Genomic DNA, 19,858 nt, shown 5'->3' with positions numbered 1-19,858 from the left:
TGAATCTGTATCTGTGGAAGACCGTACATAAAGCTTGTTTATGCTTTCTCCTGTTATAGGGGCACTTCCCTGATTTTTAGAGTAAAAAACAGAATTGTGTTGGAGAAAATGCAGAAACAAAACATGAATACAAAATTTTAGCCAATTACTGAAGCATGTCTCCTACTTTAATAGTAAGATCACGGTAGACATTATAAGTAAAAGAGGCATACAGGAACTTGCATAAAATCTATACAATACAAACTTAGATTTTTAGAGTGCTATATACAAATGACACTGAATGCCATCAATCCTCTTATGGGAGCTATTGATTTACAGTGAGCTGGACAAATGTCCACACTGCACATATTGATCGGTTGTGCCCAAGTGCTTTCTGCCATTTTTATTTTCTAAATTTCAGGTTTTGATTCCATGTGTAACTTTCTAAGAATCTTCCCATATAATGTAAGATTTTCTTTCTGTATCATCTATATATAAAGAAAGAGAAAAACTTCCTAATAACAACTTTTCTTTTTCCCCTTTTAAAAAATTTTAAAGGTGTACAGCTGGTTTTTCATACATTTCACCTTGAAAGCTCTCATGACTATTTGCTCATCACGGAAGATGGCAGCTTCACAGAACCAGTAGCCAGGTTAACTGGCTCAGTTTTACCCCCTACAATTAAAGCTGGCCTCTTTGGAAATTTTACTGCACAGCTTCGATTTATATCTGATTTTTCGATTTCTTATGAAGGCTTCAACATAACATTTTCAGGTAAGAAATGCCATTCTGCTAAATATCCAGAAACACGAAGCACCAGTAAAAAACCTCATTAGAAATTTTATAGTCTCTATCACAGAACACTGGCTAAGATTTATAAAGGTGGCTAACAGATTGAGAACGATGTTGGTGATATGACTGTTTTAATGAGAATTTTTTCATGTTCACAGAGAAGCATCAGTGTGAAAAATAAGTTTGGAGGAAAACTGTGGGGTATAAAAATAAAAAGATAGAAGGTACTGCTTCAGAAGAAAGAACTAACTGGTACTGTTTTACTAAAGGAAGTATAGAAACTGTAAAAAAAAGCAGTATGCTTACTGTAAAAAAAGTAGTGTGCTACGTCAGGGTCACAGAGGTGTCTAAATTGACAGATTTTGAAATAGAAAATGTATATATAAAAATGAAACAATATATTTTTAGCTGTTGATATATGAAAAAGTTCTGATACCTTTTTCAAATTCTTCAAGATAATTGAAATTCTCAATGCTTTTTATTTACAGTCAGGCTTCTAATACTAGATGACATATAAAATACATTTGTCAATAATTTTCTTTTTCTACCTCTATTACTGTAATATAGAATATTTACAGATCCGCATATGAATGAATCGGCCATTAGTTGAGATGGTCATGCACATGGATATTCTGTGGAACAAGTACAGAAGGAACTCATATTTCAGACTCTCTTACATAATTTTTCAATGTTTTCTTAGGATCTGGCAATGTTTACAGATGAACATGCTATTTATGAATAATGTATCTAATTTAGCTTGCTTATTTTAAAAAGAAAAAACCCAACATCTCACTGGTCAGAGCAATAGTGTCAGATTTACTTGTATCAAATGCTGAATTACATTTGTTCTTGATACTTTGGACTAACCAAGTCAGAGTTCAGCAGTTTTGCAAGTTTGGAATGTAAATATGAATATTAAATGATATCTCTGGTAGTTTATTTATAAATAAATCAAGATGGTAATGGGCTAGGTAACTTGAAGATATCATTATGGATGCAGAGGAAAATTTGTAGAGTAACCAAATATGTGGATCACAGAAGTTTTGAAACACAAGCAAAGGTTTATGCCCTATATACAACTGATATACACACAGATAGCCATCATGTTCCACCATTTATATTAAAAAGGTATTTTTGAGAAGGATTATCAGGTACATTAATTTTATGACACAAATGGGCAAGTATCTTTTCTTCATTTCAAACAATCAGAATGTATTTCTTCATAGTAAGAGGTACTTGGTGAGAAGACCTTAATCTGTTTTGAATGTCATCTAACACAGAAATTTGGCAGGAAAATTCCCAGGTGCCTAGAGTTCTGCCACTGGGTATCTCCATGCCCACCTCAGCCTTTATAGTGCTGAGCAGAGGTAGTAGGTCATGTGCTTTCAAAACTTAGAAGCTTTGCCAGCAGAAACTGGTATGGTTTGTAAATTCCTTCTACTATTCGGGACCTTCCCACAAGACAGGTGCTGTGGGGAAAGATTTTGCTATTTATTTTATTCAGTAAGTCAGCTGTTTAAATACTCATTCAGTAACTTTGGGTTAGTTTCTTCCCCTGATTAAATGGAGTTTCTTCCTTTAAGTGGCTTTGACCTTAACTTCTACTAACCTCTAAGGTAAATGTTTGAGAAAATAGCTTTTTTTTATCAGTTATCAGAAGTGTCTCTTTTCTAAGTTATCTCTTGGGTCAATTGAATCATATAAAATCAGACTTTTGGGGTTAGACATAAAGTTCATCTTTTTCAACATCTTTTCTTGAACAGTGGTCGGTAATGAATATCTAAAAAGAAGAATGCCCCCAAACCAGGACAAACATACAGTAACACTTCCTCAACGTACTCTGCGAGGATGACACTTTCCGAGTTCTATATAGTCCCTCTGTATGTAACAGCTCTGATTTTTTTCCCATTAATTTGTTCTGACTCCACCTGAATTATTCCTGATGCGTAGTTATAAAAGAGACAATAAGAACACGCACCTGAGACTTTTTTTTTAAAAAAGTAAATTGTTTTCAGTTGGGTGGCACCTGTAGGATTTCTAAAAGGCGTGCAAATAGAGATCACCTGATTAAAAGTATAGCTTTACTTAGGAAACTCAAGCACATCTTTTGAAAATGTGGTCATATGTCTTTTCATTGACCTTACCCTTTGTTTGATATTTTGTCAGATTTTTCTTTATTACATAATGATTTTTTTAAAACTGTAAGTCTCACTTCTAAAGCTGTTCGGGATTTCAGATGAAATGAACCAAGAATTATATACAAAGGATGTAATTAAGCAAAATAACAGTAAAGAAATCACAGTGTAAGCTGGTCACAGCCCTTGAAATTAAGAAAATAAATATAGTCTGGATGCACTAAATAGATACACATTTACTGCATATATAGCCACAATAGACATACAGAAACAATACTGGTGTTTAGTAGAGAACTGAACTCTGAAATACATGTTTTCCACGTGTTCCATACTGACACAATGCAACTAAGTTGGTAAGCTTCACACCAGCACCACCACCACCCCTCCCCGCTTCCCCATGGAAAACTTGTCCTGTTTATTTATATATGTTTTATTGTCTGCAGAATATGATCTGGAGCCATGCGATGATCCTGGTGTTCCTGCCTTCAGTAGACGCATTGGTTTTCATTTTGGTGTTGGAGATTACTTGATTTTTTCATGTTTTCCTGGATATCGCCTGGAAGGTGCTAATAAACTTACCTGCCTGGGAGGTGGCCGGCGTGTATGGAGTGCACCTCTGCCAAGGTGTGTGGGTAGGTGGTCACATGCTTTCATTTCATTCATCAAATCGTTAATAGCACATGGCATGTGTCAGAATACTGGCCAGAGAACAAAGTGCTTGGGTTGAAAGGATTGATCCCCAAGCTGTACAAACTTTAAAGTCAGTGCGAGATCTAGGTAATGCATGTCTCTTTTATTTAGAGAAAAAAAAATAAGAAAGAGGAATAGAGTTGTGATAGAAAATCTTGTGAGAGAAAATGTAAATCTAATTATTGAACTGTATGTTTGCCATAATTAAGACATAAATTTCATCATTTTTCTTTCAGGCTAAAGAAAGCTTTAGAGCTTTTAGGTGAAAATAAACTTTTCTATAGATCCCTGGCTGGTTTTAAAGGTCTTTTTTTCATATTGTCTTATTATTCTTGTAACTCTTAACTGGTTTGGGGTTTTTTTTTTACAGTTTATAAACTATAAACTGTATTACAACATTGTAAACTGTAACTTTAAAAATTAATGTCCTGTTGTTAAAAATCAGTAGCTATAAGCTCAAACTGAGTGAACAGTTTTTTTCTGGGAAAAGCTCTGTGCCTGGATTTTATAAGATTTGTACAGTTGCTCTATTTGATTTGTGAGATAGTTTTATCACTACCGTGTCAAATGAATCTGATCAGCTACTGTTGACATAATGCTTCTGAAATGTCAAATAGTTCCACAGACCTCTAAATGGATTTCCTTAAGAGGGTTCTTGTTTTAAATAAGATTTTATTTCATGAAGGGAGAAACTCAGCTTCAACTTTTTTCTTTTATTTGTTTTAAAGAGACAGATGTCTGTATCTGAAAGAAGTCGTACAACCTACATTGTATGTACATGTAAGATACACATATATAGTTTTAATGGAAAAAAAAAGTAAACTCTTTCTAATTTTGTTTTAAAAACCTGGGGCTATTTAATCCATGATGGAATAAAGTTACAGATGAGAGAGAAACCAAAATCATATGGAGCTTTCCATCCTATTGGAAATTCTAGATTTAAGTCTTAGGGTATTTTCAGCTTGATGCATCTTAGAGGTATCACCGGGTTCTTTACACTGTCTATGAATGCTGGCTAAGTGCATACCATCCTATATCATAGTATCACAGAACCATAGAACAGTCCAGATTGCAAAGGATCTTGAAAGAGCAGCTAGTCCAACCTTTTGTGTGAAAGGGAGCCTACATGAAATTGTGTAACACCCTGTCCAGTTGCATCTTGAAAACTACAGTGATGAGGCCTCTACCACTTCCTCAGATGGTTGTTCCAGTGACTGATTGTTCTCACTGTAAAAAAATTCTTTCTTGTATTGACAGCAACTTTTACTTGCTGCCTCTTGTCTTCTCCATGTGGCTCCTTGCAAAGGGAGAGACTCTGTCCTCTTCGTAGCCGCCCTTTCAGTACTGGAATATTGTGATGAGTCGTGTGTGTGTGTGTGTGTACCTCCTCCCCAAGCCTTCTCCAGGGAGAAGAGACCTAACTCCTTCAGTCCATATTGATTTCAAGTGTGCAAATTTCGCTAGAATAATATTCACATACTCACTTTGATCATCGCATTTTACTTCCCCTAATTTTAAGTGTGTTCCTCTATTCTGTGGCTGTCCATATGTATGAATGGAAAATTAGCTCTTTGTTTCCCTGTTGTTGAAGAAAAGATGACTGTTAATTGTGCAGTCTTACAATTCTTAGTAATATGTTGTCTTTTAGCTTTGTCAAGGTATTGTTAAGCCATATCCATGTGTAATTAAAACTGAAAATAAACTCTTGCTACTGCATGTTGCTTAACTGTTGCTCATTTTAAAAGTTCCTTAAGTAGCTGACTTTAATACAGTCAACATACTGTTTTATGTACATATATAATTCATAGGAAACATAACGGAATGAATACAACTCATATTAATATAAAGCATTTGCTAAACAAATCACATATTTTGAGGACCTACAGAAGAAAGACATGTTTTTTAGGAAGAAAATTGTCTCTACCTAGTAAAATTTCTATGAATGTTACTAATTTCTATGAAGTAATATCAAAGTACAATATGATCATTTAAAAATATGATTCTGTATCTGACATCCTAAAAACCATAAACAAATATATAAAGGTTAACATACTTCTGTACTTAAATAACGGTAGTCTTTGTCTTAAAAAACTCAAACCACGAAACCACAAAAAACCCCCCAAAAGACCCCCTAAACCCCAAACGCAATCCTAGAGGACTGTAAGATGACTAGATATTATGAAAAATTACTGAAAGACACAAAGTGGTATTAAAGTGACAGGTTACAAATTTGTTCTCTTAACTCCCCAGAGGAGAGCTGTGTCCCCTTCACCATCTGTCATGTATCAGGAATTTAACTGGTTCCAGTACTACAGGTTGTGAGCAGGGGTTGTCAGTCTGCAGGTATTTTATAGTGGATGAGATTCAGATTCAGCTCCAAACAACTAAGTCGGCAGTGGTGTTGCATACGTTTAGGTATCTGTTTTACAGAGAGGTGAATCAGACTCCAGGCATCATTTAGATGCCTAAATAGAGGAGTTACTTCCATGTATGTATGTATATATGTGTGTATGTATTTATATGTAATCGGTTATTGATAAAATGGTCCCAGTTGGCCTGCTGATTCCTGTTGTCTTGCTGCAACATCTTTATTGCTCCTTTGTCATATACCTTGTTAGTAAATGTATGAAACCTTGTAGTCAAGAGGTCAGGTCCAGAGCTAAAGTACTTCTGTAATCCAGCACATACCATCTTTGATTACCTGCATTTATATTTTGTAGGAGCTGCTTTGAATTCTCATTGCTATATAGCTGTGTGCTATTATTTCTCTATTTCAAATCTAATTTCTAATCTAACCCCTGAAAAGTGAAATGATACTGCCTTAAGTATATATGGAAAGATGGTCGGCTTTAGGAGGGCTTTCTGGACAAGGGTTCATGGATTAGAGGTTGAAGGTATAAAATTCCAATATTGAAATCAATTGTAGCTTTGAGAAATGCACTTAGTGAATCCTTTGGACATTTGAGGTCTTCTCAAGGAGGATCTCTGCACCACATAAGCAGAACCTGCCTTTGTAGTATCATGATGCAGTTTACTCAAAATGGGGGCAAAATTACAACCACTTTTAATTTGACTAAATGTTCAGACAAATTCTAGACCTGTCATCACAACCCTGCAAATACCTTTCCTTGTGGTAGGTGGTGTGTAAAAGCAATCTCAGCAATCCACTTTTCTAGAAGAGCCAGCTGGTCGCTGGAGTAAGAAATCCCTGTTGCTGCTCCTCTAGTTAAATTCTGAAAATGCCAAAGAATCACTAAATTGCCTTGTGAAAGAATACTTATGTATTTAAATGTATTTAGTATACAGTGAGTGAATATGTATGATAACTGTTATAACATTGAAAAAATAAGAAAATACTCTTCATCTTTACATCATGAAGAATTAAAGTTGACAACATGCACTAAAAGTATAATCTGCCAATTTTATATGAACTTTAATAATGTAAGAAAACAAAAGCTAATATGTGTTCATTTCATGTAAGCTTTTTTTTTTGTCCCCAATATATTTTTTACTACCTTTAAAGCATTATTTTTTGGAAAGTTATCTTTGTCTGTTCCCAAGTTCATTAGCTATCTTTTTTATATAGGAGCTTAGAGATTTTTTTTAATTAGAGAAAACAAAACAACTATTATTTATTTATATTATTTAAATAATTGAATAATTATTATGAAGCTCCATATATACTAAGAATTGTACTAGAATGATAAGCTATATAGTTGGTGTTGAAGATTTTATTCAAAATTATCGTCTTGTAAACCTCACTTTCTAAAATGTAAGTTTTTGTTTTATATTCTACATTTGCACATTTGAATATGTGCTCTACATATTGCTTATTTTTATTCATGTGTTATTTGTATATACATTTTGAACCATTATTTTTTATGGAACATTGGGTTTTCACTTTTTTGCAGCCCACATTCACATGAACAAAGATGCTCAACCACACAAAAGTCTCAAAAAGATATCATTTACATTAAAAATTAACATTAAGAAATTATCTTGACCCTGGCTTTTTTAGTCCAAGACTCTGAGTCCCATAGGGACTGGATTATCGTAATTTTCACTGGCCTTCTCTCCATGCTCCCCTGAACTTCAAAGGCTGAGTGTCTGAGTGCCTGGATGTTGATTGGCTCTCAGAATAAGGCAGCATCCCTTCTCCTTCAGTGAGGACCCTTCTTTTCATGGCACAAAGACACTACCAAGTGTATCTGCAAAATCATGCAGACTTTCATAAACAGGTGTCCTTGTAAATCTGTGTGTCAACCTTTCACTCCTTTATCTTTTCAATTAAAATTATTTTAATATTTATCTCAGCCATGCACCTCAAGTGGTTATGCAATATTATTCCAGCTCATCACAGAGTTTTGAAGACTCTACCTAGAATTTCCATTTAGGTCATCACTCCATTTCTAAATGTGTTGGATACAGCTGGATCTTGCCCTCCTGACTAGAAAACAACTTGTGCCTACAGCCACATACTTGCTACTATTTGATGAAAAGTGTGGAGAAGATCCAGGCCCTTAGGGCTGACTCCCTTTGCACTCTTTAAAGAAAAGACATGATCATTACCCAAGGTGGTGTCAAACTTCTCCTATCTCAGAATATGAAAATTCCCCCCTACATATCCCCACCCCCCACCCCCCCCACCCCAAGATGTGCTTCTCATAGGGAAGCAACTCCCCTTAGCTGTCTGGTGAATTCTCCCTTTACATTGACATGATGTGGCTTTTCAGGAAGATGGCTTCCTTCCCCTTCTTTGTACCAACTGTAGAAGCACTGGGACTGTTGCCAATCTCCTCACAAATAATTTTGCATTCTACATTGAATTGTTCAAAAGAAAGGTAGTGAGGTCATCCATAAAGAAATCTTATTTCCTGTAAGAGCTTCCTCAAAAGCACGCAGATAGCAATGATGGCTTCCCTTTCAAATGTGCTAGTAGTTGAGATCTGCAGATGAGACACTTTAATCTCTTTTCACACAAGAGTACTAACTCTTTTCCACTTTTCTAGATGCAGTGATTTCATTTGGAAGAGCTATCCTGCGGTCATTAGTTAACTAGTTGCTTACTCCAGCAAGTATCCTACAGTAAGGGTTTTCTGCAGTTAGCCACAGTGTAAAGGACATAGTCTTTTGAAGGAAAAAAGAAAAAAAAAAACCAAAACAAACCAAAAAGAAACAACAAACCAAAACTAGCTGGCTACTTCTATGTAACTGTTCTTTGAGATACGTTGTTTAAATATACATTCACAGTGTCCACTTTCACTCCTCAAAATTTACTGTAACTGAGAGGAATGTGAGATTGAGGGGAACTGAGAGACAGTAACACTTTGCTGTCTTGTGTGATGCACAGAGTCATGGAATTAGAAGCACATTTCTATAGATAATGTCAAGACAGAAATACTCTCCTAGCAATCCTGGCACAGGCTACCTGGAAAATAAAAGTGCACAGTGTCTTGAAGAAGAAATAACTGCTGCTGAAATAACCCATGTATTTAGGTTTGAGAATGCTGATATAGGCATCTGAGGTTTTACTGTTCTGAATCAGCTTGTTGCCTATAAGGTTGTTAACATTTCATCTGCCACATTGCTGTAATTGGCATGTTTGTCTGTGTGCTGTAGGTTTAATTTCCCAAATTTACTTCTGAATAATTTAATTATCATTTAAAATTACTGGGTTTGTGTTTGTTCGTATGCTTGTGTGTGGGTAAAAACCAAGCTACTTGAGTACAGACAAGCTTCTCCTGATTATCTTTTGTGTAGTTGAGATTTGAAAACAGAAAACAATTTCTTTCCCCTTCATTTCCCTTCCTCCTTTGTTGTTATTTAGGGTTGTTTTGGGGTTGTTTGGTTATTTTTGGTTTTGGTTTTGTTTTGTTAGTATTGCTTCAATTATTATTCCAGTGGTTTTAGATTTGTTTTTTTCCAAAAGCATGCATTTGATTACTAATTGTGGTTGTGATGGGTTACTGACACTATTTCTACATATATAATTTATTCCCATAATGTCATTTGCTTTTACGTAGTTGCTAATGTAGACATATATTTATACTTATTTCATGGCTATGTGAACTAAATTGCCCAAGAGTGTGGATTACATATTCTTCTCACTTTCCTTCCAGCAACAGCTCTTTTTTCTCTACCTATAATCACAGAATTCTATTACAATTTCATTTACATTTCACAGTTGACTACTTTTTCCTGAGAACAAAGCCCAGCTTTTAGTGAATTTGTCCCCCTACAGTGCAGATTTGAGAGTAAAGCTCCTAGGCAGTCATGCACTTCTGCATATCCCCAAATCTGGGTGAATCTCAGAAGCTTGGTGAATACTGGAGTCCAGAAGTGAGGGGGAACAACTCCTTAGTCTGTTGAAGTCCCTGATTCTGAGGCTAATGTCCACCTAAAGGAGAACATCACAATCAGATTTCAGGTGCTGTCTTGGCTTCTAGCCTTTTAAACAAGAACCACACAATTTCTCTGGGAAATCTGTTACTAAGGCAGATCTCCTAGATCTCATCTATCAAACCAGGACTATGCTTTCAATACTTTTCTTACTTTCCATTGTGGTTTAAGTCAAATATTCAGGAGCTTTCTATCACTGTATTAAGGTTCTGCTACTACTAAAAAAGGAATTGGAAAACTCATGAATTAAAAGAAGCATTCCTATGAGTAATTTTTTTTAATTGAATATAACAATTCAATGCGCCAACAAAATCAATACTAGAAATAGATCAGATCTTGAATGCAGAAAATTCTTGAGCTCCCCACAATGTATATATTCCTTCAGCTTAGCAGTGCCATACTTCAAACGTTTCACTGTCACACTGCAGTGCAGAATGCTGTCCCCTGGCCTCATGAATTTCATATTCCATTCTGCACACTAGCATGGCTTTGGCATAGAATCATAGAATTCATTTATGTTGGAAAAGACCTCTAAGATTGAGTACAACCACAAACCTTAAGTTTCCAGGTCCACCACTAAACCATGTCCCTAAGCACCACACCTATACATCTTTTAAAAACCTCCAGGGATGGTGACTAAACCACTTCCTGGGAAGCTTGCTCCATATGCAGTTGTCAGTGCCGAGTGAAGTTAGATGCTGCTCTGCTTAATTTTTTTTTTTGGATACCAGTAGCAAGTATCTTTACAGGCTTGGCAGGGAGCAGAGCGTGTGCAAAACTAGGAATGTGACATGAAACAAGATACCTGGTAAATATACACATTTCCAGAGATAGGTGGCTGATAATTAGAAGCGGAGGGAGTTTAGATAGCAGCATCGAACACGTGTATCTGATGTACACCTAAGTACTTTTTGAAATTTGACTTTATCATTTGCAATGATTCTCTAACAGACAAGGAATGAGCCTTTTAGGTTTGGTATTCCTTTATGGTAAACTATGATATGCTGATAAAAATCTTAAAGAGGGGAGAAATTTCATTTTACCTTCCTACTTGCCAAAGATGTGCTGTTCACTGATTGTTGAAGGCAATGGTTAGAAACCTGAGCGGAGACACCTTCACAGTGAATTGCAAGGTACACTGCTGAAGTGTAGGTACCTCTCTTTTCAAGACTTTTAAGAAAGTCCGTGAGGGGTACAATACAATAAATGCATATTTATTAAATCACAGAATATATGGCTTGGCTATAAGAAAAGTTGAGGTACGAAATAATAAATTGTTTATTCCATCATATTCTGTCTGTAATATTAACTGAAGTATTGAAGTAGTAAGATTCTAAGACAAAATAAAAGTATCTGGTTGTACTTATTAATAATTTTCTTTTACCTCCTTGGCTAATGTGAATGATCTGTACCTAGCCTCTCTACTCAGCGCTATGGCTGAAAAGCTACATTCATTATTAGAGATGGTTATTTACCCCTGTTCACAAGGTCACGTAACTGAACAATTTGATCACCTCTTCCAGGATTTAGGCATTCAGATATCCCATGATAATGGGAAGGAAAAGTTTGAATTAGTTCTTCAACTCTCCTTTCAAGGATTGTCTTAACCTGGACTTTCATTTTATTACCTGATCTGCAAGCTGCTTCTGTCTACTTGTCTAGGTTTCCCCTGCTCACTATCTCCTTAAGAAACTGTGATAAATTCTACCTAGGATATATCATGAAAATATTATTTGTATGCTATGTGGTGTATACTATATTCAGTTTTAACTATTCTTTCATGGTAAGCATTGCATAGAATTCAAGCATAATGCATTAATATAATAAACTTAGGTTTGAGTGCTGGGTTTTTGTTTGGTTTGCTTTTCAACCTGCATTATTTTCCTGTCCCCCATTATTCGTTTCAACTGTATGGAATATTCCTAAAGCAAGCAGTGAAACACTTAAAGGATAAAGCTGAAAAGAAAGAGCTACTTAATGTTTTCATTTCATATTTAAGTGGTGTTGCTCCTTCATTAAATTTTACATGGCAGTTGATTTTTAATGGTGCATTAATACAGTATTTGAGTAAAATCTCCACTGAGGTATTGTTCACCGGTATTCACATTAATATCATTGTAATTTATCATACTCAGTTCTTATAATAAATACTACATGAATAATTAATGATAGGGTGCTAAAATAAATTGCTGAAACTCTTTAATAAGCTGTTTCTTTTTAATAATTTAGTTAGTATTCATTGCAAAATCATCAGTTATAATTAATATACTTTGTCATGTTGTAACACTGAGTTAATTCCCATCAAGATTTAAACATAAATGGGAACCTTGTTAGCCTGAATAGCACTGGAGATTTCTGTGAGACCCTTGAGATCTGGCATTCATTGTTTTCTTTAAATTCTCTGTAGCGTAAAATTTGAATATGAGTTCACCTTTGAGAAGTCAAACTAAGTCTGAAAATTGCTCTTCATTTTTAGCTAGTGTTTAAGCAGAAAGAGCTCTCATTCAAGAGCTGCTCAAGAGCAAGAAATCTTCTATAACACCAGTTGTTGAATCTGTGAATCTTCAGACACTAGTAAGGATGTGCATGTATACAGGATCCACTGTATTTCGGAACTCTATATTTAAATGCTGTCACATTGAAATTGTTAAATCTTTAGGATGTTGTTTTCTATTTCATGCAGCATATTTAATGAAGTTATTTTTTTATATATAATTTCTATTTATTTATCTTATAACATTACATTTCTATAAATACAACTGAAAGGCAGTTTTTCAATCCCTGTGTTTTTTAGCCTCTCATTTTTCTGTCAATGTTTGACAGAAAATTGACAATTTGTTTGAGTTAATGTTTAGGCTTAATGTACATGAATCTTCAAAATATGGTGCAATATAATAATTTCAGGTTTGGGTTGTCTCTATTTTAAACTGAAACTTTAATATTCAGGAAACATTAACAGATTTCAATTGGTTCATAGTGGGCACCCTGACTCTATTTTCAAAAGGAGACTGTTATCACCTTAATGTGAAATCTGGTATGAAATTTTAATCACCTGTAGTCAGAAGCAGTAACAATTACCTTAGGTCATCCTATTGCTTTCTTTCTACATTTTAAGATAGGATAAATATTTTTTTCTTGATAAGAAAAATAACGTAGGGATGTTATCTTCATTGCTTATTATCAGTTGATAGTAGAAAGAGTAGCCAAAAATCTAAACAAAAATAAATAAATAAATTCCAAAATATGCCCTCACCTAGGATTCTGCCAATAATCCCCTGAGGCCAATTAACATCATATGATTTGTCTTGAGAACGTGAATAGTGTCTTATGTCAGTAACATACATGTTGAAAACTAATGAAGCAAAACTCAGAAAAGGCTTTAACTGCTCTTTAGCCCTTCATTTCCTAGTCCATTATTCTTTGCAATGGAATGGTACAGAAAATGCGGAATAAGAGGTTTGTTTTCAGTAAGGTTTTCAGTGAGGTTCTAACCTCACAGTCTTCTATACGAGTGTTGCTTAAAGAATGCTGAGAGAGGCTTACATGCACATGCTTTATTAGTGCAGTCTGTAGATGAAGATCTACCTTGACTTGAAATCTATCATAGAGAAGCAAACAAGAAGGAGAAAAAGAGGAGAGAGAGAAAAAGGGAAAGCCACTCCTCAGGCACCAGCTGGGAAAAGGAAGGAGAGAGTTCCCAGGCAAATATCTCTCCAGTAAAGGTAGTGGTGACGATAATGATAGTAGTAATGACAAAAAAGCCATCATCTTCCTGCTTTCTCCTTAGTAAAGTTCTATTTTTCATGCAGACCTTCTCAGGCTCCTCATTGGTAGCTTATGATACTGTCAGCACTGAATGGAGCATGTGTGCGTGCTGCAGACTTAGTAGTAGTTAAGGTTTGTGCATCTATATTATTTTGTAATACTTATTGTGCATTAAAATAACTATTATCTGCTCTTTATCTACTAGGATGTATTCCAATATGAAGTTACAGGCTAGAAACCAGGTTTACACTGATGCAGTCTTAGTGTGGTTACAGGTGAAAAGCTACAAGGCAAAAGAGTGAGAAGTGGGGTGAGAACAGTATGATTTAAAAACCTGTGGCAGTCACTTTTTAGGAGAAACTCAACATAACACTGGTTATGAATTTAGCAGTGCCAGGTGGGAACAGGACCACTTGTGGTACCAGAGTGAAGGCACTGCCAAAGCAGCCTGGCAGTGTGTAGATGAAAAGTTGCAGGCTCACAGGTGAACAGCTGGCTGCAGAACTGGAGATAAAAGACAGTTAACATTGCAAAGATTAAGGCACTCTCCAACAGAGGTGCTGGGAAAATTCCATGTGCACCTCAGCTTGATGCAGCATTCCAGATAATAGGAAGCTTCATCTCCTTGCACTGCATTTGACTTTCTACATGAAGCTTCTACATGAAGCTGTGCTTGAGTCTGGCCATGTACTGTGTGTGCCCTGCAGTAGTGATATGCTCAGCTTTAGAGAGCCCTCAGTCAATGACTGGAGAAATTCTTGAAGTTTTTGCTATTATGTGAAGACAGAGCATATGATCCATGAACCATAGATATCCATGAACCCCTTTGCTCTTGCTTTAGTATTGCATGACCATCCTACTGTGTAATGATAGTGCCCAACAGAAAGATTAAGAATTATTGACTGTCTGCGCTCAGCTGCTTCTATATTTTACAAAGTGCTGCACAATTTTGTAAATACAACAAAGGTATTCTGCACCCAGTAGAGTGCTTTGTGGCAGAGAAGCCTTTAAGCTGATGATGTACCACTTTTATTTGATCTCTGCTTTGGAGATCTGCTTAAAATTCTGTCAAATCTTTTAGCAAGATGTATGGAAGAAAAATAATAAAGCAAACTTTTCCATTAAGCAAAGTTATTGTTACATTTTACATGAACTGCATTTCAAAGCTTTTCAAGAATCCCTGAATTTTGTTTGTTTTATAGTGTTTGTGTTCTTATTCAGGAAGTGTTTGATGATCTTCAAAAGATCTATACTCTGCAGTTTCCTTTTATCCAATTTCAAGTGAGACAATGAAAGAAGGAAAAAAGTTACTTATGTAAATAGAATTTAAGTGACTTTATTAAGCAAAAGAACAAAGAATGGGATCAAGTATCTGTTCCAGACAGATTGCTTTCACTGCAAGAGAATAAAAGAACAGTTTGGTAAAGTAGAATTTCCAGTCTGCTGCAGTCCTCAGCAAGGTTATAACAGACAACTCAGAAACTGTGGTGAAAATAAAGCATATAATTGCTCCTTTAAAACATTTGTCATGTGGACATAAGCAGTATACACTCAATAAGAGTATACCTTTGAATTCTAAGGTGGATATTTTTGATTTTATAATAAATAAAATTAACTTTTAAAAGCACACAAGTTTCAAAAGTTGTAATAGAGAATTAGGTTAAACTGCTTTTATCTGCTTTCTCCCTTTTGAAACATAGAGCTAGTATTACATAGATTATTTTTTTTCTTTTAGAAAATGAGTTGGAAGGACCTTGTCTTTTGGATGCTGTGGTTTGGCAGACTTGCCTAATTTGGTAGATTTGAGGAGTGGAGAATCTGAACGTGAACCATATAAGCAGCTGACATTTACAGAACAAATTTTGTTTAGTACATGCTAGTTTAAGCTACATAACAAGCTTTTTAGATGTGATGACAGGAACTCTTTAAGCAAGTTTAAGTCAAACTGTGGAAAGAGTTTTGGAGCTGAGTTTTTAGAGAATTTATTTTTCATTTAGAAACAAAAGCACAAACATCTGTAGCACTACGAGCACATTTTTATTTAAATTAGCTCCATTAAGTTAGTATATATTACAGTTCAGTTACAACACAATTTTGCTGCATACAAAAAAATATGTTCTTTAAGAAGGTCATTATCCCTTGTTCCTCATCCTCCGCTACGGATGCACAGCTATGCACTGAGGACACCAGAAAGGTATCCCTGGTTCTTAACTTACAGATACTTAAAAGCTAATGTTTTATAATGGAAATAAAAATACTTATTTGTTTCTAATTTTCATGTCTGAATGTTTCTTTTGTAGTTCTTCAAATTAGGAAACTAGATTACCTAGGATGTTTTTAATATATGAGTGTTTAGCACTATTGCAGTGCTAGAATCTAATTCTTTTACAGTCTCAAAGTTTCATATTTAAATTATCCTCACTTTTTTATTTATAGTCAAATTCAAATTAATCAGACCCTTTTAATATGAAAACTACCTCTTAATTTTATCAATCATCAGAACACAGTAGGCGCTATTTCATGTTACTTTTGAAAAAAATGCCTTTTTTCCTCAGACTCAAAACAATTGTGTATAAGTTGGAACAACCCCACTATGTCATTCCTAGAAGAAAGCCTCTTCTATGTTTGCAAATGGAAGCTTTTTTCATTTATGACATCTAATGAATTATCAGACTTACTTTCATAAAAGGAAATTCCCTACTAGTTTTCTTTATTTATTCATCTATTTTTGCTCCAAACAGACTTTTGTACATATTCTCCATCAAAAAATCTCTTGGTTTACCCATATTTTGGGTATTGCCACAAAATATATTTAAAGTACTCGAGTAAATTGAGATAATTAATATGATAAATTGAAAACTGGATCTTTTCTGTTTAATCTAAACAGTGTATTTAGGTGCTACTGACCATATTGACAATAAAAAATTTGGAAACATTGAACCAATTTATTTTGCATCTTGATAAGTCAAATAGGTTGCTACAGAAACAAAGGAAAGGTAGGAATACAAAATAAAGGGATATGTATTACATCATAATGCATTCATTCAGTGCTATGTATTTTATAGCAATTTTTAGGTATTATATCATATGAAGATTTTAATTGCTTAAATTGTACCTACATAAATACTGTTACACTAGTATAAACGCATCACATAATCTGACAAAGTGCATTATGAAATATATTCCTTTTATTTAAAAATAACAGCTGAAGGAGCTAGTTTTGAAAATACTATTTATACAGAGCATGTTCAGTGGTTCACTTAAATTCACACTGATTTTTCCAAGACAAAGCATGGAGATAGAATATCAACAGTAATTACTTTACAGTGAGTAAAGATTATTTCTTATGGCAAATTCTGCACCTGTCAATGTTTGCGTAATTTAAAGACTTGTAGATACTAGTATTTATATAGTTGATCTGTTTCAGAGGAAGAGTGCATACGGTTAATACTCAGTGAATTATATTTAATAAAGGAAAATACAAGCAGATACAGGGGGGTTTTTTCTCATGTATGGGGCATGAGAAATCTTTCTGCATTTGTCTGGGCTGGGGAGGCAGATCTTTCTCCTAAGATGAGGGCATGTCCCTGCAACTCAGAAGGAATCTGGAAGGAATTGAAGCAGTAGCATGGAAGAGTAAAAGAAAGTCCTCTGTAGCTAACACCTAAAGAACTCTTTCAGGATTACGTGATGAGATTTTTCTGCTTAACTTGAGCAGTAGTTAAAAAATCAGTAGTTACTCATAGAGCATATATGTTAGATAGGGAATGTTGCATGATACCTTTCAAGAGTGATTGGCAGGTTTTTTTTATTTTTCAGTTACCATAGGTGGATGAGCCATATCACTTCTTTATGCAAAACTTCATAGCTTGATCTTTCATCAAGACTGTAAGAGATGCGGCTTCATTTCCTTTGTTTCTGTAAAAGGATTTAAAATTATAACTGATGCCTCCTAGCAGACTCATCTTGCCAATGTGGCTAAAGGCTGTTTCATTTTGCATAAAGAATTAAAGATTAATTGGAGGTGATGAAAATAGAAGTCAATATGAATATATTTTTCCAGTCAAGTAGTTTGGTACTCACATGGTAACTGTGAATGCTGATTCATGGGTTAATTCAGGATTTTATTTCCCAAAAGTTTAATAAATGAATTTGCATTAAGAAGTGTTCCTTCCTCCCTGTTTAATGCCCTACCCATTATGCTGAAGATGTTAGCCAACATTTGCTCACTTTGTGAGTAACTGATTTTTTTCTTTATGTGAAGAAGAAGTCACAGGAGATCCATGTTTAAATACCCAGAGGCAAAGTGAATTGAATTTAGGTGTCACACATTCTGGCTGCATGTGTTAATTACTGTATTAAAAAGCAGCAGCGGTATCAGCTACTGTAGATTTTTTTAAAGAAAAAAACATGACATTTCCTATACTGCTGAGTAAAATATTAGGGCCTTGAAGGGGAGAGATGCGTTTGACTGCATAAGCTGTTCCTGCTGACAAGACCAGACTAGGTATTGCTGTTCATGGCTGCTCTTTTGAGTTTCTGACCCCTCATTAAGTGTAGTGTTCTCAGGCATTTCTGGACTTTAGTGTGCAGGAATGGTTAGAAAAATATTCAGTTTAAGTCCTTAGGTTATAAGGTCCTTTCTATATCTGGGCATTGACCACTTATCATGAGAGAGATTTCAGGCATTAGGACACCAGGTCTCCAAAAGCTGTGATGGTCTGGAAAGAAAGAAAGAAATCTTTTCATGGATGGGGCCAACATTTCTCTAAAAAAAAGTCACCTAAATCTCCAGGCCAATAAATTGGGGGAGCTAATTAAACATGACCTTAATTTGATATCCTAACATTAGCAAAAATGGCAAGAAAATCTTAACCGAAACTGTGACATGTTTTTTTAAATTTTTCCTATTGAGGGAAGGAAGCTGGTGATGGCTTGCTTTACTTTGGAAATCTCTTTTGAGGGCTGTGTCAGTGTGTCATACTGACTGACAAGAGATGAACTATGAAACTTGGCTGGTCAGAGGAAATGAGCAACCCTTTGTTATGATAATAAAGGGAATGATAGGGCCTGGTGAAACTGCATAGCTGTCAAATACTTGCAAGGTATTTGAGAAGGGGTAGTATGCACTGAAAACAGAAGATGGTTGTCTAGCGTAGGTTGGAGTTATATGAGTGCCAACTTGAGTTTGAAAAATTTTGCAATGTAATTAATGTAATTGAATTTTAGTAAGTAACTAATTGTTCATAGTAGAAAGCATGTCTGTTTCTTGCACAATGTAGTATTCTGTAGAAGGGTAGTAATATTATATTAACTTCAGTTTGTAACCCTCATTATTCCTGATCTTATATGTCAGTACTTTTATTCACAGATTTAAATTGCTGTGGGTTTGAACTTTGGAACATAGATTTATCAGAGCAGGAAATTTGGCCAGTTCTAGATTAGGGAAAGCTTGTTATACTCTTTTTCTATTATTGCATATGTCTTAGTGGTATACAGTCAATCATTGAAACAAAACATAGAATACTGTATGAACATTATGTAAGAAAAAAGCTTTGCTTCCATAATGTTTTCTTATTTTATTTTCTTCAGCATTTTACTTCTATATTTTCTAATTCTTTGAACGCGGTAGATAATAAGATACCAATGCAGACTAAGGGAGCATACAGGTTTTTGCATGGATCTTTACTTGGGCAAACACTTGTTTGCAGAAGATTTGTGTAGAGTATTGGTGTTGTAACACAAGAAGACATTGAGTAGTACGGGTCTAAACATGTCTGGCATTAAAGTTGGCATTGCTTTGAATTACGTTTTATAAACTTCATTAGTTCCACCTTAAAAATCAAAGACAAAAATAGCTACATATGAACACGTACACACAAATATATGTATAGGTATGATATATGTATCTAACCATATGAAATATGTATCACATATTTGACAGATCCTTTACCAATGACGTATCAAAATAAAAAATCTAGTTCATTTGTCAGTCTGCTAAAGTTCTTTGAAACTTTTAGACAAAGTGCTTTAAACATGTTAGAAATACATAGTGCATCCCACACTCCCCAACAAAGGAAGAGTTTGTCTGTCTGAAG

At 34.9% G+C, this 19,858-nt stretch overlaps 1 protein-coding gene across 1 annotated transcript in view; it reads left to right on the top strand.

Annotated features, from left to right (window-relative positions):
- The window catches only part of CSMD1 (CUB and Sushi multiple domains 1), a 1,203,943-nt gene that overhangs the window by 917,852 nt on the left and 266,233 nt on the right, over nt 1–19,858 (top strand). Inside the window, exons 20-21 of the mRNA XM_013299736.3 lie at nt 538–753; nt 3,350–3,538. Of these exons, the coding sequence (XP_013155190.2) occupies nt 538–753; nt 3,350–3,538 (405 nt within the window). The remainder of the gene's footprint in view (nt 1–537; nt 754–3,349; nt 3,539–19,858) is intronic.

Source organism: Falco peregrinus, chromosome 7 (genome assembly GCF_023634155.1).
Source record: "Falco peregrinus isolate bFalPer1 chromosome 7, bFalPer1.pri, whole genome shotgun sequence".
Taxonomy (NCBI): domain Eukaryota; kingdom Metazoa; phylum Chordata; class Aves; order Falconiformes; family Falconidae; genus Falco; species Falco peregrinus.
The sequence above is the reverse complement of the archived record's forward strand: the minus strand, read 5'-3'. Positions and strand labels throughout refer to the sequence as shown.